Source organism: Chanodichthys erythropterus, chromosome 7 (genome assembly GCF_024489055.1).
Source record: "Chanodichthys erythropterus isolate Z2021 chromosome 7, ASM2448905v1, whole genome shotgun sequence".
NCBI lineage: Eukaryota > Metazoa > Chordata > Actinopteri > Cypriniformes > Xenocyprididae > Chanodichthys > Chanodichthys erythropterus.
The window spans coordinates 660,821-682,691 of record NC_090227.1 but is presented as its reverse complement, the minus strand read 5'-3'; the positions used below and the strand labels follow the sequence as shown (position 1 = coordinate 682,691).

Here is a 21,871-nt window from a genome sequence, read left to right as displayed (position 1 = left end):
TTTGCTTAAGTTAACCAAGTTCTGTCTGAAGGACAGAACATTTTCCGACAGATTTGAACATTTGTCTTCATCTCCAGCATCTTTAAAGGATTAGTTCACTTTCAAATTAAAATGTCCTGATAATTTACTCTCCTCCATGTCATCCAAGATGTTCATGTCTTTCTTTCTTCAGTTTTTGAGGAAAACATTCCAGGATTTTCTCCATATAGTGGACTTCACTGGGGTTCAACGGGTTGAAGGTCCAAATGTCAGTTTCAGTGCAGCTTCAAAGAGCTCTACATGATCCCAGACGAGGAATAAGAGTCTCATCTAGAGAAACCATCGGCCTTTTTCTAAACAAAAAATTTATATTTTATACATTTTAACCATAAACGCTCATCTTGAACTCGCTCTCTTCTTCTTCTTCATTAGAATTCCAGCAGTGTAGACACTGCTAAGTGTATTACTGCCCTCCTCAGGTCAAAGTTTGAACTGAATTGTCATATACAATATGCTACTGCAAGTATATAACAATTGTGTCTACACTGCCGGAATACTAATAGAGAAGAAGAAGAAGAGCTAGTTCAAGATGAGCATTTATGATTAAAATGTATATAATTTTATTTTTTTTTAGAAAATGATCAAAGGTTTCTCTAGATTAGTCTCTTATTCCTCGTCTGGGATCATGTAGAGCTCTTTGAAGCTGCACTGAAACTGACATTTGGACCTTCAACCCGTTGAACCCCAGTGAAGTCCACTATATGGAGAAAAATCCTGGAATGTTTTCCTCAAAAACTGAAGAAAGAAAGACATGAACATCTTGGATGACATGGGGGTGAGTAAATTATCAGATCATTTTAATTTGAACGTGAACTAATCCGTTAAACTGTGGTGTACCACAGGGCTCCGTTCTCGGTCCTACAGTATTTTATTTTCACTGTGTCCTTCAGGCACAGTTTTCTTTATTTTTAATCAACTCTACGCTAATGACCCACAGTGGTCAAACCACTCAAACAGGTAAATGTATAATCATTTAATGCCTGGAAGAGGTTAAATGTTGCTCGGTGAGAAGCCTGCGTGATGATGATGATAAGAGTTATAATGTTATCTGGCCCTTCTAGGTCAACCAATGAGATTTGCAACTGAGCAACTTCCATTTTGATGTATGCATCTCATCGTGTAAATACGGCTTAATATACTTGCTTTTTTCCTTGTCCTTTACAACTGTAAATCTCTCTCTATGGGAATCTCCAGTACCATCTGTCCTGCCAGAAACTCTTCCAGAATGCAGCTGCCACTCTTCTGACAGACGAGAAGAATGAGGATAATATTAAACCATCCTTGGATTTTCTCCATTAGCTTCCTTTCTAGTGTGAGATTGAGTTTAAGGTGCTGCTGTTTTGTTTTTAAGCATTTGCATGGCTTACCACCACAACGTATTGCTGATTTTTTTCATTTCTAGTCAAAAGTTCAGACAATAAAAATCTGCTGTTGATCCTGAACTCTGGAATAATTGTCCGTGTTATATTCATCAGATTTTCTCCTACAAGAACTAAAATAAAACATTTTTAATTAAAGAAAAAAAACTTGTATGATACTGAATTCACAGAAAGAGTAAAGAAACAACGATTATGATTTGAATAACACCAATTACACTGCAAAACCAGGTGAAACGGGCTGTACACACAATTACAAAACACTATCAGAACCAAAAAGAACTCAACAAATAATAATTTTCAAACAATTTTCTCAAAAACAATGATGCAACCACTCAAATCAGGCCGGTCAAGCAAACAGAGCTCCACACACACATAATGACTTCCAGAGTCGACCTACAAATGGCTTACTTATTACCATTGCTTCACATGAGAGTGGGAAAGGAAGAAGTATTTTAACATCAAACATAGAGAAGAAGAAAAAAAAAAATCGACATAACCTAAGACCCACAATTAGGATTTTAAAACGAAGTTTGCTGGAAACCCTGCATTTTTCTAAGTTTAAGGTATGAGGGGGCTGTAGCGCAGCAGAACAGAGGCCATCATCATCTCTCGCTGTAATTACAGGCTATTCCTCAGCGTGCCGTGGGATTGAGAGAGGGGACGAGGCCCAGCATGGACATAAACTCAGTTTATTTTCCTACCACAGATAAAGTTCCTGCAAAACATCACCGTTAATCAAAAACTTTAATGGCACAATGATAGATTTTAGAAACAACAGCACTACAATTCATTTCAGAGGCAGAGCTGTTTTCTTTCTGAAACACTCCCCTCATCACATCCAGTGTTTACAGAGGGACGAAAGCGAACCCAAACCACACGAAACACTGACTGAAGCTAAAACCAGAAACCCATCGGAGCAGCGTCAGAGAGAACTGAACACAGCAGCACTGCATTCTGGGACTAAAGTACAGACTAGCATGTCAGTTTTCAGTGTCAAAAAGTTTCAATGGGATTCTATATAGAACCCTAGAGTTCTTAAAGAACACTTTATGCCCATAAGGTTCCATAAATTATGATTGCACAATCCTTTTTTTTTTTTCTAGTGATTAAGTAGGTTTACGAGCTGTTAAATTAAACTAAATCCATAAAATGATCCCATGATGTAACCCCTAAAACATTCTTAACCCTTTATGCTTTTCTTCTAAGAGTGATACTTGACTTTCCACTGCCAATGTGATGAATAAAACAAAAGTAATATTTACCACAATTTTTAAAATCACAATGATTATTTCATCCGACTGCCAAATATTAAAAGCTTTTTAAAAAGAAATGAAATAAAATGCTAAATAATTGTTGCATAAATAATGTTTATTTCAGAGAAGATACTTAAACATCATTCATAATTTAGTTCAGGTTGAAGTACTAAAATAACTAAAACTGCACTCTAAAAAATGCTGGATTAAAAACAACCCAAGTTGGGTTGAAAAATGGACAAACTCAGGGATTGGGTTGTTTAAACCCAGCGGTTGGGTTAAATGTTCAAAAATGACTATATGGCTTAAAATGGACCCAAAATTAAAATCAGACACATCATTTCTAGAGGCAACAATAATAATCAAAAGGTGAACATTTATTAATAAGCAATTTAATACATGTTTATTGTTTCATTATTATTCATTAAACATATTAATAAATATTAATTTATTAAACATTAATAAATGTTCATTTCCAACCTATTATGGGTTCATTTTAAGCAAACAATACGTCATTTTTAAACAATAGTTGAGTTAAATAAAACTACCCAGCAGATTGGTCAAACATTTAACCCAACTGCTGGGTTTGTCCATTTTCAACCCAACTTGTGTTGTTTTTAACCCAACATTTTTAAGAATGTAAATGACCTAAAACTTAATAAAAACCATATAGACATATTTAAAAATAAATAAATAAATAAATAAAAATGACAACTAAATTACTAAAACTTTAAAATTAAAACAAAAAATACAATTTAAAAAAACATAATTTAAATAAAATGCTAAATAATGTGTTTATTTCAGAGAAAATACCTAGATGTTACAATTTAGTTTAATTTAAGTTGACTAAAACTAAAACTTAATAAAAAGAAAAATGACTTTTACAGAATTAATAAAACTTATGAAAAGCAAAACAGAAAACAGTACAAAAATAAAATGATGTTAGAATAACACTGGTTCATTGTTGCACACACGGCACAGTAAACGGGGCTCATGCTTTTATGTCACTCTGAAGCGAGCCGATATGCTGGACTTCATTAGCATGTGACAGGTGGACAGCAGATGTCCTCTGGAGTGAATTACGCCATCAAGGTATTTCTCAAATATTACCTGGCACAAGCACCAAACGCTGTAACGCCCTGGGCTTAAGGACACGCTACTAGCTGGAAATGTGGCATTATTATGAAGCGAGGACAAACAAGCATCGCACAGAGGACGGATTGAGCAGATCTATTTTCAGGCTTCTTTCAATCTCACATGTGAAGCCAGTCAAAAACCTTTTCACAGTTGTTGGTGTTCTGGTTTCAGTGGGGCTGTTTTCGCTCTGAAACACGTCAAGGTCAGCCTTGAACTCGATGAGTCCACAGACCTGAAGAGAGCAGCGTTATCTGACATATGAGAAACGCCTTCTATAACTCAACTCATCTGCCACTATAATGACATTCAAGTAAAATCAGCATATATATATATAGAGAGAGAGAGAGAGTGAGAAAAATCCTATTTTTATTTTTTTATATATATATATATATATATATATATATATATTTTTTTTAGGAAAAGGTAGCAAAGACGAATCTGCATAAATGGCTGAAAAAAAATTTGCTTGTTTTCTTAAAAATTAAATATATTTGCATAAAGCATATGAAACTAACAACACTGAGAAGAAACTTATTAATTGATTTATTCAACAGCTAAATATTTGTTTTACATTTTTACATTTACATTAAAATATTTATTCACCGCCCCTGGTCACTCAAAACTTTCTATGTAATTAAAAAGACTAATAAACGGAAAGACTAATTATAGTGCAACAATAGCAAGTATGTGTAAAGTTTAGAGTTAATTTCCTCCGCCCTCTGTTTCACATTTAACCACACTTAATTATTCTCTCCTCGTTTTCTTCAGGATATAAGCTGCTATTAAGCAAAGTGGCTGTTACTATAGTAAACACGAGGCCGTGTGTGTCCGTGTAAAGCCCCAGCGATGGTACGAGGGCCTCACGGTGACGCAGGGCCAGCCACCATCTGTTGCCTGCCATGTGCTGGGTGTGTCAGAAAGCCACGCTTGTCATGAAAGTCAAACTGGAGCACAGCTTCACGCACACATGCCCTCGAGGAACATGCTGAGAAAAACAGCCCTGCCTGATTACTACTGGTCTGAGATCAGACTCATGGATCCTCAGAGTAATGCTTGAGTAAGATCAGAGGCTGAGGTCGAGCAGCGCAGCAATGTCACCGACGTCAGGCCTGGATTACATTTACAATGAACACAAGGAGTGTGATTTACTGCCGATTCATGCATTAATCAGCAGTAAATCATGCATTAAATCAATGCATTATCAGAAACACAATTATTTTAATCAATATTTTTAAAATGTATTTTATATTTTATTTAATTGTTTTTTTATAAAAACATTTTATTTTTATTTAGAGTTTTTTATTTTTAATGAGGTTTATTTGAAACTTCATATTGTGCATATATATTATATATATAGCATATTTTTAATTATATATATATATATATATATATAATGCACAATATGAAGTTTCAAATAAACCTCATTAAAAATAAAAATGTGTTTTTATAAAAAACAAATAAAATATAAAATACATTTTAAAAATATTAAAATAATTGTTTCTGATAATGCAACAGAATATTATAATAAAATATGAGTACAATATAAAGTACATCAAATGAAAAATAAATATATATAAAATATAATGAGTGTATATAAATATATAAAAAAATTATGTATGTGTATATGTGTGTGTGTGTGTGTGTGTGTAAAAGATATTTATAAAAAAAAGTATTATATAAAAAATTAAATCAAATTAATAAAACCAAAAATTTAAATAAAGGTCTATATTGTTTTTGCTAAAACATCTACAGTAATTAATTATATTTATTTATTATACTGAAAAAAATGAAAGAATGTGGCCTCTTCACGACACCTGACAGCGACTCATGAACGGACCGATCCGATGAAGCATCAGTATGAGCTGGAGGGAAAAACTTCTGTCAGCTGCTCCATTAGAGGAATATGAAATCCTGTACTGTGAGAGCTCATTACAAGACATACAAATCATTAAAGGGAAATGAATTTGGAAAGCAATTAACATTAAGAACGCAGGGTAATAATGAGAAGACTGAAGCTAAATTGAAGTCACAACAGAGAAAAACAAGGTTGAATTTCTTCTCCTCTCATCTCATTCCGTCCATCTCTGAAATCTGACAATAAAACATCCTTTGAGGGTCATAAATTTTACTTGAATCCATAAACTGTAATTCTCACACAGTTCAAATTACTCCTGTTGCGTTTGTAGCTTCGAGCCGATCTCTACCTCCAGAAATATTCCGACTTGACATTTCTCCCGATAACACCATCCCGGCTGTCAAAGTGTTGCGGCCGGAGGCTGGAAAGCACAGAAAATGATGGAGGAAGAGAGGGAGAGGACTGACATTGATGATTTACGCGAGGAACCGCAGGGGATTTCAGCGGCGGATAACCTAATCGGACCGGAGGCTTAGTGGCACGATTGCATTAAGGGCCGTTTCAAAGGGGCCCTTTCTGCTGTTGTTGTGCTTTTGCCGGTAACGCTTTGTAAAGCTGCGATCAAATCTAATGAGAAGGGCCCGCTGAGGGGCCAATCGACCCCGGCACAAAGCCGCTCGGAGCGCCGTCCACCAAATTACAGACAGAGGAGGATTTCACTGCACAAAACAGAGAGCAAGAAGAGAGAGAACGAACGTCGCTGAACTGGACCAGCAAACCACATCTGAGATTCGACGGACGAGCCCGAGACCGAATGTTTGTGCTAAGCTGCTCAAGAGATTAAAGGAAAAATGCTTGCGTTTCTGACTTCACACACTGACATCGCTCTCGGTTGTACAGTAGCATAATATGCATTTTTTTCCTCACATTATTTATTACAGGCCTACAAGAAATCTGTGAACACAATTCTGGCCAACACAAAAAAACCTGGAGAGCGTTATTTGGGTCAACAATCAAAAGATACACGGCACAATCCACAGACTGCAAAAACTGAAAAACTCATCAGATGTTGATAAGCTGATTCAGGGCCTGTGAAGCATGTGTGTCCATTCATTATTTCCACCCACTTCAGGTTTTCTCCCTTTAGTTTGAACAAGCGCTTGAGCACAGAGATGACGGCCAGAAGAAACGAGTGCAGGGAAGAGAATCACGTCCAGCTGTGTGAAACATCCAGAGTAACATCACAGCAGCAGCAAAATCAACTATTGAAGTGTAAATGCTGATTTCTCCAAGTGCCTCTGACAGACACGATCCCTCCATCACAGCTGAGGTGATCATCTCAGTGCTTTCTGAGCTGCTATAGAAGCGTCTGCCAGGAAAACACATGCGTCATTCCACAGTTACACTGACACTCACTCTGTTTCAAATGACAGACTCCTGTTTAAAATCATAAAAAAACATTAGATTCCAATGTTGGATACAAGTATCAGTATAACATGTGCCATTTACTTCATTGTGATTATTATTACATATTGTGCACATATTTCAGAATATATTGAGTGTATACTACACTTATTTTAGCACCAGCTGCAATAGTATATTTGTTATGTTATATGTTATATGTTATATGTTATACGTTATACGTTATGCATTATACGTTATAACGTGTAACGTGTATGTTACATGTTACATGTTGTATGTTACATGTTGTATGTTACATGTTATACGTTATACCTTATGTTATGTGTTATACGTTATACGTTAAAATGTGTAACGTGTATGTTACATGTTATATGTTATATGTTATATGTTATAACATAAATTTTACATGTTACATGTTATATGTTATGATATGTTGTGTTATATGTTATGTTATATTTTATATGTTATATGTTATGCGTTATACGTTATACATTGTGTTATGTGTTATGTGTAATGTGTTATACATTATACGTTATACGTTATAACGTGTAACGTGTAACGTGTATGTTACATGTTACATGTTACATGTTATATGTTATATGCTGTTATAACATATAACATATATGTTACATGTTACATGTTATGATATGTTATGTGTTATATGTTATATGTTATATGTTATACGTTATACGTTATACGTTGTGTTATGTGTTATGTGTTGCGTTATACGTTATACGTTATAACGTGTAACGCGTATGTTACATGTTGTATGTTACAGGTTACACGTTGTATGTTACATGTATGTTACACGTTACACGTTATACGTTGTGTTATACATTATAACGTTACGTTGCGTGTTATACGTTGCGTGTTATACGTTGCGTGTTATACGTTGCGTGTTATACGTTGCGTGTTATACGTTGCGTGTTATACGTTGCGTGTTATACGTTGCGTGTTACGTTATAACGTTATAACATTTAACGTGTAACGTGTATGTTACATGTTATAACATATCATAACATGTAACATGTAACATATATGTTATATGTTGTGTTATATGTTATATGTTATATGTTATACGTTATACGTTATACGTTGTGTTGTGTTGTGTTATACGTTATACATTATAACGTGTAACGTGTATGTTACATGTTACGTTATATGTTATGTCACATGTTACATGTTGTATGTTACATGTTATACGTTATACGTTGTGTTATGTGTTATACGTTATAACGTGTAATGTGTATGTTACATGTTACATGGTATATGTTACATATTACATGTTATGATAGGTTATGTGTTATATGTTATATAAGTTATACATTGTGTTATTTGTTATACGTTATAACGTGTAACGTGTATGTTACATGTTATATGTTACATGTTACATGTTGTATGTTACATGTTACATGTTGTATGTTACATGTTACATGTTGAATGTTACATGTTACATGTTATGATATGTTATGTGTTATACGTTATACGCTATACGTTATACGTTGTGTTATGTGTTATACGTTATAAGTTATACGTTATAACCTGTAACGTGTATGTTACATGTTATATGTTATAACATATAACATATATAACATACATGTTACATGTTACATGTTAGGCGTTGCGTTGCGTTACGTTATGTGTCATGTCAGGATGTTATATATTTGGGTGATATGTTAGGAGGTCATGATGTGATATTTTAGGATGTGATATTTTAGGTGATGATATGTTAGGATGGTATGATGCTAGAATGTAACTGTAGATGTGATGTGATGTGATGTGATGACAATTACTTTAAATATTGTGATTATTGACAATTATGTATTAATAATTATAATGTACGAAATAATTAATATGTACGAAAGAAGATTAATACAGCACCATAAGTTAAATTCAAGATTGGTGGGCTATTAAAAAAATACATATATATATATCCAATACATATATGTACCCAGTGTTTGCATGTATAATCCATCAGTATTCCCTTCACTCTGACTGTAACTCTCTTCACACCTCATGTGTTTTGCTAAACTAATTTATTAGCAATCAAAATTAAGCCTCCATATAACACATTTCATAAAAGTGCTTTGAATTTCACACAGCTTGCAAGCAAAAGTGATTTTTCTGTCACTTTGAGAAGTTGTTAACAGAGCCATTGATCATGTGCCACGAGTCATCCATCACAGACTGGAGCTGTTCATGTGTGCATCAGAGCAGAGGAACGTGAACAAGAGCCAGAAAACAACCGCGACCCTCCGCCTTACATCTGCAGGAACTTTCACAGCTACTGCTGCTCACAACACGGTCAAATAAAGCATCATGGAGCTGAAGCTGAAGCTGCACATGACAATTATTTAAACAGGACAGGTTTTGTTTTCTTCCATCTTTCTCTAGTGTGTAATGTTGCTGTTTGACCAGGAAAAAGCTCTGCAAAGATCCAGGTTTTTCTCCATATCAGTGTCAGTGTTTCTGAAACGCCTCAATCTGGAGTTTTCTTCACAATATTCCTCATTTAAATAATTCATGCGCAGAATAAAGGGGCGGGGCCTGGTTGAGTTAGTTAGTAGTGTGTTGAAACTGGCGGTTATGGTAAGGGGCGGGACATTTCCCAAACACCAATCACAACACACTGCTCCAGCCGACCAATCAGAGCACATTGTGCTTTTCAGAAGGAGGGGCTTCATAGAGACAGGAACTAAACAGAGCGTTACTGACAGACTGGGAAGAGAGGAGCTGCAACAATGGAGAATATGAGGAGAATAATCAACATTCAAGCAGGAAAACCTGTTCTAGTAGAGCACAAAAACAACATCAAGAGTTTGAAGAGGGGCATAATAGGTCCTCTTTAAATTTCAGCTTTAATACATTCTTGATCTCCTCATTTAGATGGATAATTCATCCTACAGTGAAATGCACTTTTGTCAGTCTCTGTGACATCGGCCATCTGAAGCATTGTAGCGTCATTCTCTCGGCCAGAGACCCCGACCGGACGCGACTCAAGAAGATTACAGCACTTTTAATACAGCACAGATATTCAAGATTAAACACTAGGGGATACGCTTGACAAAATCCAATTTCCTTTCACCTCACTCTTTCTCTCTCCTACAGATTTGACTTTGAATTTTAGAGGGAAAATTGAGAAAGCTGCAGGGAGAAGAAATGGAACTGTGATGCTAAAATATAACATGGCATATTTATAATGCACACACATATTTCAGCATATATTGTGTGCATTCTACACTCTTATTTTAGCATCAGTTGCAATAGTATATTTGTGGATCTGTATATGCAATTCAAGAACTGTCAGGGTTATATTTCAACACAAACAAAGAATAAGAAATTATATTTTTTTATAAAGAACATGCAGCCTATTTTTAGGACAATTAAGACTATTATTTATTATACTATTTTCAGTTTTTTTTAATAGTTTAATGCAAAAAAGGCCATTTGAAAAATAAATGACATTTTGAATGAAAAAAAACAAAACTAAAATAATGTTGCATTAATCCTAAAAAATGTTTACCTTTTTGTTAACACTTTACTTGAAGTCTTTATATATGATGCATTATACAAATATTTTTAATGCATTAATTATACCTTATAATGCATTGTATGAATAATTGTAGTAGTTATCTATTCATTGTTACACCTTTAAAAAAAAAAAAAAAAGTCTAATGCATTAAAACAAGACAAACAGCTGATTTCAGATGTAACAAGGAATCTGCAATATTATTATGCATTTTAACTTTGGTTACAATTATTTATTAACAAACGACCTAATTCCAGAACGCTTTTTAAATTTAAATAAAATGAAAACTAAAAGACTATCAAATCACATGAGCCATTATTTTATTCACAATAAAAAATAGATAACAAATGTTTAAACAGAGAAATTTTACATTTTTATCCACTAAATGAACTAATTTCAAATTTGATGCCTGCTACAGGTCTCAAAAAAGTTGGCACGAGGGCAACAAATGACTGAAAAAACAAGATTTTTTTTAAAGATTCCGCCGGAAGAACATCTAACAACTAATTAAGTTAACTGATATCAGGAGCATGATTAGCTATAAAAGGGAGAAAACTTTAAAATCAATATTCCTCAACGTCAAATTGCAAAGGCTTTGCAAATCTCATCATCTACAGTGCAATACATCATCAAACGTTTCAGAGAAACTGGAGAAATCTCTGTGCATGTGGGAAAAGGCCGAAGACCTTTTTCGGATGCCCGTGGTCTTCGGGCCCTCAGACGACACTGATTGTGTCAATAACATTACTAAATGGCCCCAGGAATACTTCCAGAAACCACTGTCGGTAAACGCAATCCGCCGTGCCATCTGCAGATGCCAACTAAAGCTCTATCATGCAAATAGGAAGCCATATGTGAACATGGTCCAGAAGCGCCGTTGTGTCCTGTGGGCCAAGCCTCATTTAAAATAGACTGTTTAAAAGTGGAAAAGTGTGAGACTAGTCCAAATTTGACATTCTTTTTGGAAATCACAGACGCCATGTCCTCCGGGCTGAAGAGGAGGGAGACCTTCCAGCGTGATATCAGCGTTCAGTTCAAAAGCCAGCATCTCTGATGGTATGGGGGTACATAAGTGCATATACGCTATGGGCAGCTTGCATTTTTTGGAAGGCACTATGAATGCTGAAAGGTATATAAAAGGTTTTAGAGCAACATATTCTCCCCTCCAGATGACATCTGTTTCAGGGAAGGCCTTGTGTATTTCAGCAGGACAATGCAAAACCACATACTGCAGCTATTACAACAGCATGGCATAAATACACGATTGAGACAATGCATACAAGTATTGCCTCAGAATTTGTGTCTGAATAGCGCTGGCTCCGTGGGCGTGGCCGCATTAGTGGATAATGAGCTGAATCTCGGACTTCTGACATGGCTCTCTTTTCATACAGATTTCATAAACACAGAATGCTTGTTTTTCAATTTGACTTGCACAATTTAAAACCTGACATTTCAACGTTTCTTTAGACATAACTGTCATTTGTTTCGTCATTAGTATTCACTAAGTTACACATATTTTTCATTTAAATCCCTGTGACCTCAGGGCGTTAAACAAAAAATACGTCAAAGACGACCATAAACTCTTTAGCAGCTGGAAATCTATATTTCAAGAATGGGACCAAATTCCAACACCAAAACTCCAGAAACTCATAACCTCGATGCCCAGACGTCTTCAAACGGTTTTGAAAAGAAGAGGAGATGCTACACCATGGTAAACAACCATTTTGAGACCTGTAGCAGGCATCAAATTTGAAAATGAGCTCATTTTGTGCATAAAAGTGGAAATTTTTTCAGTTTAAACATTTGTTATGTTATCTATGTTCTATTGTGAATTAAATATTGGTTCATGTGATCTGAAAGTCTTTTAGTTTTCATTTTATTCAAAATGTACCAACATTTCCAGATTTCGGGTTGTATATAATGCATTATAACATCCATTATGAATACCTTTATAATGCATTAAATAAAGGCTTCAAGTGTAACCAACATTTGCATATACTAGCATGCATATTTCTTCATGATGTTCTCGCTCTATAAAGCTAAGCTGCAGCTCAACAGTTCTTGTATGCGACAGGAAAACAAGCATGAAGCGAGTGAGGTCAGCGTGCGGATCTCTTGATTACAGACGGAAACAGCATGACCTCAGTTGATCTCTGGAGAATAACGAGAGAAGGGAGGCCATGACGCGTCCGTCCCACGAATGAGACGAGATGGGTGGAGACCCACATCCACCCGGCGGAGCGACGACACGGGGCTTTCCAGCAACACACTCCACAGGCACCCTGCTGGAGCTACATACAATGAGCCAAAGGTCTTCTAGACAAGAGCACTGCGCCAAGGAGGATTATGGGAAAAACATGATTTTCAATGCATCTGTTTAGAATGAGATCTTTAGCCGTGTCATCTGTAAACCATCAGCGTGGAGATGCTGGAGAGGTGTGTGAACCGCTCCCTGTCTATTTCAAGGCGCAAGATCGGACTTGCCCAGTCAAAAGGGATTGTCAGGGAGCTGTAAACACTTCCTGTCAGGAAGAGAGCACTTCCTTAATCCTGAAGCAACAGCATTCAGACGTCTTTTTTCCAGCAGCAGAGCTGGAGTCACTGCTCTGACTTCAGCTGAACCGAAACTATTACAACATGAATGAAAAATACAACTAAAATATCTTCAATCAGTATCATTACCGCTTAAAAACACCATGTAGTGTTCTGCTGCACCCCTAACATAGGGTTTACGCGTCTTTAAAATGTTCATTATGACTAACAAGCCTGTGTTTGTTTTATTTTAAATAAGAGCCTCCATGCAAGTTCAAATAAAACCGTAACATTACGCCATTTCCACAGGATAAATCAGAGAGCATGAGGCGCTGCAACCGTCTCACCTTGATTGTAATAATCCCAGTGGAGAGACGTTCAAACCGCGAGGAGGAAAAGTCAACCATCACAAGAAGAACAAGAAGAAAAGAAGAGACTAATTACATGGATGGACTGAGAAACATTTATGCAGTTGCAGGCAATTTGAGTGTGTTTTTCTATAGAGGCACAGACAAAAATACCTCTTCTCCTCCCTTTTATTTCTCTTTTAGTGCCGTCCATGGTAGAGCAGTTTCTTTTTGACCAGTGCATTAAAATGACCATTTCTTCTGACCGGTGGAGAGTAAAGGCTGTCCTGTCATGCTGAACCAGGACTAAAAATCCCAGATCTTTTCCGTTGAAGGGTCTGGAGTGAATCAGGATTGTGGTCCTGACTCATGATGATGTAAATTAAGGATCACAGCTGTAATTAATGCAGAGTCAATCAGTTCCCACAAGCTCAGTCACCACGACAGATTTCACAATATCTTTCCTCTGCCGCATATTTTGGTGATTGCATACTGTGTATATGGAGTAAATCTGCATTATTGTCAGTAAGCTGGCTTGAAAGTTTCCTATTCTTACTTGAACACATACACCACCAATCAGAAGCCTGGAATAATTAAGAATTTTTCATATTTTTGAAAGAGTCTCTTCTGTTCACAAAAATACAGAAAAAATTACGAAATATTTATTAATGTAAAATAGCCATTTTCTATGTGAATATATAATGAAGTATAATTTATTCCCTTGATCAAAGCTGAATTTTCAGCATCATTATCAGCATCAACTTTTGATCAGTTTAATGCACCCTTATTGATTAAAAGTATTAATTATTTTTACTTGCCCCAAAGTTTTGAAAGTGTATAACGGTTTCCACTGAAATCTGAAGCAGCACAACTGTTTTCAACACTGACAATAACCATTTCTTGAGCAGCAAATCATCATATCAGAATAATTTCTGAAGGATCATGTGACACTGAAGACTGGAGTAATGATGCTGAAAATTCAGCTTTGATCACAGGAATAAATTACACTTTACTATATATTCACATAGAAAACAGCTGATTTACACTGTAATAATATATCACAATTTTACTGTATTTTTTTATTAAATAAACTCAGCTTTGGTGAGCAGAGGAGACCAAAAAACCTTAATTATTCCAAACATTTGACTGGTAGAGTACGACAATCACTCACTCAGAAGTGAGAAGAAGTAACGTCTTGTCTTTTATAAAGTTCTCTTAATGTTCACAGAAGGTTTGCTGGATGTTTTTGGAAACAGTGTGATGTTTAATGAAACCGCTCTGTCAGATCTGTGTGTGTGGGAGTGTTCGTTCATTCAGACAGCAATAGAGAGCAAGTGGATGTATGTAATGCTTTTGTCTTTCAGTGGAGGTCAACTGCCTCATTCACCTGTGCAATTAAAGGAAAACCTCACATATCCACACACTCATACACAATGAAATACATACGGTTACCATAGTTACAACTGAACTGAACCGTGCAGAATGCATTCAGACCAATTAAAGGAAAGATATTGATTCTCTGCTATGTACGTCAATATGCCTTACTAGAGTAAACAAGTTCTCAGTTAACTGAAACAGAAACTTGTACTATTCAACTCTTACATTATAGGCACAAAATCTACCATTCCTGCAAACCAAGAAACGCTAGAGCCACAGAAAAACAAACACCACAAATGGAAGTACAATTTAGGTATTTCAAGATACACATTCGTATGAAATCATTTAATATAACAAATTTTGAAATTCAAGCGTGAGAACGACACCCGATCATTGACAAAAAGTCACATGAGTACAGAAAAAACAAACACAGATCATCACACAATTAATTCTGCAAAACATCGCTTGTTTACGGCACACAGCAAAAAAATTAAAAAGGTATTTGAGACTTTTTAAATCTCAGAATTGCGAGATTTAAACTCACAACTGCGAGATATAAAGTCAGAATTGTGTGATATAAACCCCTTTTCTAACAATTGCAAGTTTATATCATGCAATTCTGACTTTATAAAATGCAATTCTGACTCGCAACTCGCAATTGAGAGTTTATATCCTAAAATTCAGAGAAAAAAAAGAATTGTGAGATGAAAAGTCGCAATGGTGGATTTCATGGTGGAAACAAGCTTCCATAGAAACCAACATGGAAATGAAACTAACAAGTTTTTCCCATGTACAAAGTCTGAATCTTGCATCTTGCCTAAAAGATTCATGATCTTATAGGATGGATTTGAAGGCGCCGTTAGCCCTGCATCAGGTCAATATTTCATTTGATCGTCTTATTATCATCAATACCCCAGTCATTCAGACAGGGTTGACTTCTGCCCAAGCAGAAAACCTTCGAGAAGCTTTCTTACCAGTCAAGAACAAGTGCAGAGTAGTGCTGAAAACATAAAAGCTAAAGTTAGTTTAGAGAATAACAACAACAGACCCTCTGAAGAACAGTCAAGGTCACGGCAGGGTTTGTTTGCTTCCATTATCTTCTGTTTATCATTCAGTAATTCACTTTCAGGAGTCCTTAACCTGAGCAATTTAACAAAGGTGTGTGCGTGTTGTTAATTATCACTAGTTTGAAACGATAATTGATCATCTTATAAAACGCTCTCAGCCGCGAAGGTCTAATCACCAACAACAACAACTCAAGTAGAACAAAAAAAATCATAAGATAACGTTATCAGATTTCTAATGCACAGCCGGCCTACTTACTATATTCCAATGGCGAAATATAAGTAAAATTATATAAAATACAAACAATTAAATTAGTGTCGTCACACAATACCAAACTTTTAATTTCAAAATGTCTTATATATAAACCCTGACTAAATATTTCACTCGATCAGCAGCTCTGGTTCTCTCCGGTCTGCTGTAATGAACTGAATGACTGAATCCTGCTGTTGTTTCAAAATCAAGATAGAGCAAAACACTCGGCACAGATATTGGCATTCTGAGCATTAGGAAGGCATTGACATAATTATCATCCACTTGTCAAGTAATTAAGACATTAGTTGGCCTTTTCAGAGCACTGGGAGGATACTTGTGTTCAGTCGCAGCGGTCGATACGCAGCGTTCTGTACGAGCAGCAGAAGCTCAGCCACGGACAGAGCGTGATGATGATGATGATGATGATGATGATGATGATGCATGTACAGGGCTAACAAATCTATGATATATACCATGGTATTAAATGATTTCCATTCATGCACTATAGCCCTTTTCACGCTTATAACAGCCTGGACACTAGTCAAATGATAATAATATATTAGCAAAAAGTTGCTTTTGCAAGACGTCTCTTCTGCTCACCAAGTCTGCATTTATTTGATCAAAAATACAGTAAAAATTGTGATATATTATTACAATGTAAATCATCTGTTTTCTATGTGAATATATGTTAAAGTGTAATTTATTCCTGTGATCAAAGCTGAATTTTCAGCATCATTACTCCAGTCTTCAGTGTCACATGATCCTTCAGAAATCATTCTAATATGATGATTTGCTGCTCAACAAACATTTATGATGATTATCAATGTTAAAAACAGTTCATATTTCTGTGGAAACTGTAATACATTTTATTTTTCAGGATTCTTGGATGAATAGAAAGTTCTAAAGAACAGCGTTTATTTGAAATAGAATCTTTTGTAACATTATAAATGTCTTTACTGTCACTTTTGATCAATTTAATGCATCCTTGATCAATAAAATTATTAATTTCTGTCTTTAAAGTCTTACTGACCCCGAACTTTTGAATGATAGTGCATCAAAGTTTCCACAGAAATATGAACCGTTTTCAACATTGATAATAATCATAAATGTTTCTTGAGCAGCAAATCATCATATCAGAATGATTTCTGAAGGATCATGTGACACTGAAGACTGGAGTAATGATGCTGAAAATTCAGCTTTGATCACAGGAATAAATTACACTTTACTATATATTCACATAGAAAAACAGATACTTCACAAATTTTCAGATTTTCCTTATTTTTAATCAAATAAATGCAGCTTTGGTGAGCAGAAGAGACACTGGACTCGACTGGTAGATTATGTTGCTTGGGAAAAATCATATTTGAACACACGGCTTTCAATGCCATCAATGGAACCAGATGGTTAGTTACGACATCGACCAGTAGGGGCTAATGGGGCCATTCTAACCAGCCAAACCTTGACACACACACACACACACACACACACACACACATACACACCCCTGTTTTTTCTCCTATGAAGCAGTGTCTTATGCAGATCACTCTCCCTTCAACAACCTTGTAATTCAGTGATCGGGCCACAGCGTTTGATAACAGAGCTGACCGGCACAAACATCACGCCTCACTGACCGCAGCAATCAAACAACAGCTGAAATCGTTAGGCGGACGACACCCCTCCTTTTAATTAGACGTCCCAGAAGCTGCGGTATTTACCAGGATTGATGAGTCAGTTGCCTGTTGTCCTGCTTTGACAGGCAGTCCGTGAGCATGTTGATCAGCTCAGCAAGAATGAGAAGGACAGAAACAACTGCATGTCATTCACTAACAACACAGTGCAGAAGATAACCAGACAGCGAGGACATCTGCGTGCAATATTCACATTACATCACCGTTTGAAGCATGCTTGCATCATAAGCTGAAACGCACAGGCCGCACCTCACAGGTGAAGGTGTGTCAGGAATGAAGCGCAGAGGAAGTGTTGTGAACGACTTTATGATCGCTCTGGCTGGCGTCCACGTAAACAGACAAATTGTTGCCATATGCGGTTGACAATGTTACGCAAATAAACTCAACACGCGTGAACTGGAGCACGTGTTCGTGAGCATGTGTGCGGCTCTCAGACCCTTCAACAACAAGAATCACTGCATCCACTCAATCTTTGAGTTTGCAAAACATTTAAAAATGATCAATAAACTCCAGGTCACTGACACTGAGGGTCAAGTTTGAGATTCCTCAATATTTTGCACAAAACATTTTGAAATGGGTTTATGACTTTATGAAAAGTTTTATGCAAAGTTGAATTGTGCATTAAAGTGTTCCTGTGTGTTTGATCCTGAATGATTTGATTCTCATGAGGGATGTCATGCCATCTTCTGGACATGATGTTTTCATTTACACCCCAAAATATAATATATATCGTGCACATTGAGCACCATGAAGGACTCTCCAATTCCACACACTACTAAAAACTATCAAAAACATTATGACTAAACAAAAGCCCAATTTTTTCCCGGATGCAGTCGCTCCAGCAGCTCAGAGACGTTTATGGATGTTAACATCAGTCTAATCCGAACGCAGAGCCGGGGATTGGGTTTCTGGATGTCATGATAACAGTGTCCTCCCTCATAACCGTTGAGGAACACATAAAACAACTCGTCTGACCGGTTCTGACGCAGACCTCAGATACTGAAGTGCAGCCTTCACCTTTACAAAGTATGCCAGAATGTGTAAATCCTGTTACTGTCAAATATTTTCACACTGACGACACTACGGTAAATGTTTGCTTCTTTTGGTCATGGAATAACTAATTGTAATTACTATTTTGTAGTTTTTTTCTTTATATTAATGTGTTTTATTGTTGTTCTAGGTCTGTTTTTTAATTTTGTTATGTAACATTCTCGGTTAAAGAAAAGTTAAATAAATAAAATAAAAAAATAAATGTTTAATAATAAATGATAATGTTTAATAATATTTAGTATAATGTTGAATAATATTTAATAATATAAAAATGTAATGATTTTTAAATATTTAAAATACTAAATATAAAAATGTTGTTAAATTGTGCATATACTTTTACAAAAAAATTGATCATAAAGTTTACACTAAACAAATGATAATTTAATGATAAAAAAAGTTATTTAAAAAAATTATAAAAAATTATTTTTTTAAAAAGATGAAATTAAAAAAAGAAAATAAATAAAGCGTTAAATGGGTTAAATGATTAATAAAAGAAAAATCTTTTTAAGAATTTTTTTATTAAACAAAACACTTTATTAAATTATTTAAAAATGTATATATATATATATATATATATATATATATATATATATTTATATAAATAATTATTTTTTTTTTTTTTTTTTTTTTTTTTTTTTTTTATTCTATAAGTTCATAATAAGTTCAAAACAAAAGCCATTTTCTAACAGAAGTGATGCTCAGTGTATGTCGGTGGCGAGCACTGCTCATCATGTACCTGTGGAGGTGAGCGCGCACCGGTCTTACCTTCTCCTGCTTGCCGTTGCTGTTCTCGGGCTCCGCGGGTGGAGAGCTGGGGGTTTTGACCGCGGTCACCCCGCTACTGCTGCCCGAACTCGAGCTGCTCCGCTCGACGGTCTCCACCTTTATGAGCCGGTGCTTCGGAGACACGTACTTGATGTCCGGCGAGCCCGCGGAACTCAGTCCGGTGGAGAAGGGCACGTTTCCCCCCGGCGTGTACGGATCCTCGAAGTCCAGCTCCTTCTGGAGTTTGTATGCGGTGAGGATGTCGGGCTGAGCGGACATTAAACCGGTGCCCGGCTGCTGCTGGAGGTGAAAGGCTGGAGGACTGGAGACGGCGGTGTGGAAGTGTCGGTAGTCCGGTTTCGGAGGCGCGGGTGGCGGGGCTTTGGTGGTTTTGAAACCCAGGTGCTCCTTGAACCATCTGGCCATGCTGCCAGCGCATTGCTCAAAGCTCAGATACTGAGATTTCTCCAGGCTCTGTCCGAGTGCTGTTGCTCCGGCAGCGTGAAATGATCCTGTTCACTTTCTGTTTGGAGAAACTCTGCGCGAGAGCGTGTGTGTGTGACAGCTGAGCGACTGCTGAGATATACTGGGAGATTCTACCTGAGAATACTCACTGCCACCTATCGGTGTACTCTGCCATTGAAAGGCACAAGAAAGATTTTTTTCTGAAAACAGTGTCATTGCATGAGCTCGACTCGTGGATCTGAAACTGTGCCGGTGCGCGGTGACAGTGTGATGACGGCATGCTGATTTCTGGAGTATTGGTGGCATATCGCACGCTATCGCTGTACATGCATCACACTGTGTACATGTTTTTGAATCCATTTGTTCTGTGCAGACTGTACACATACAGATTCAGCACCTGAACCAAGAAAATGTCTTTGTATTTCTACACTTTAGACTGCAGCACCCTGTTTCTGAACTCTTTTTTTCCATTATAGGTTGTTATTCGTCCACCTGACTGTCCCTTATTTTATTAAAAAGCAAAAAAGCTCAAATCTGGGTTACAGAGGCACAATGGAAGTGAAGTGTGTTAGAATATTCTTTACAACTTTCTAATGAGACCTTACATGAAAAAAGCCTTTCTTGAACCTTCTTAAAACATCCTAAGGTTCATTCTTCAGGTCAGCAGAGTTTCTCATTGTGCGTCACGGTAAACATATTTTCATGATGTTATCAACATTTTTTCTTTTGTCAAATCAACTTAGATAATGTGATTCAGATAGCATACTATTTTGAGTTTCTTTTGATTAAATCAATCACCTTCATTGTATTAACTCAATTTTTTTAATTTCGGTGAACTCAGTTTTAACCCTCAGGTGCTGATTGTATGTCGGTCAAAAATGACAGAATTTGTAATTTATTTATTATTTCAATGAAATTAATGTACTATATTTTAATTAGATTTTTTTTTTTATTTAATATTTTGTATTTTTAGGGGATTTTATGCTACTAAAATTTATGCTATGGTTATAATCCATTTATTTACTTTTTGAGCACAAACCTGAAAATGAAATTTCCAACTTAAAGTCATAAATCTGGTCTTTGAAAAGAGGTCAAAATTAAGTCAACACTTAGCAAATTATTGTTGAGTGGAAAAAATAAAATAAAAAAGTTAACTTAAGTTACAGAATTTTATGTTTATTCTGAAAATGCAAATACAAAAATACTATTTTTCAAAAACATGTTTTACTCTAAAACTGCAAGGAAATCAAAGCAATTAATCTAAATTTGTGCTCCACATTTGAGCTTGACATCAGCTTTCTGTAGGATCTCCCATTCATTTCTAATGCGCTCATTTTAGACTGCAAGAAGCACAAGTGTGTGACTTTTTATCAGGACCATTTTAACCTTTTTGAATCATGTTCACATAGCAAGTGCCAAAATCTGTACCAAGTGTGGAACCATTCTGATAAAACCTTCTAAAAAAACAAAACGTAAAATTTTTCAGTCAAAAATGACCAAAGATCACCAGAGGGTTCAGGCAACCAGATAACTTTAAGTTAAACCAACAATTCTTTTTTTAGAGTGCAGTTACCTGGAAAGCATTTGAAAGATCATTTTAGAGTGACACAAATCCAACCCAATTCAGTCTATCAATAAATGAAACATTTCTAATCCATTCAAAGTTCCTGCTCAAGAAATGAAAGAGTATTCACAAATCCTGTTGATTTCAAACCT

General features: G+C 36.0%; 1 protein-coding gene across 4 annotated transcripts in view; it reads right to left on the bottom strand.

Annotated features, from left to right (window-relative positions):
* Positions 1–20,533, bottom strand: part of zgc:158464 (uncharacterized protein LOC791139 homolog) — a 143,897-nt gene extending 123,364 nt beyond the window's left edge. For 2 of the 4 annotated variants that reach the window (XR_010895462.1, XM_067389567.1), the window contains exon 1: positions 19,691–20,533. Coding sequence is in view for 3 of the 4 variants with exons in the window: in XM_067389567.1 (XP_067245668.1) it covers positions 19,691–20,116 (426 nt within the window). In the remaining variant the exon portion in view is untranslated. The remainder of the gene's footprint in view (positions 1–19,690) is intronic. The other 2 variants (XM_067389568.1, XM_067389569.1) reach the window with 1 other exon arrangement.
* Between the last annotated feature and the right edge of the window lie 1,338 nt (positions 20,534–21,871).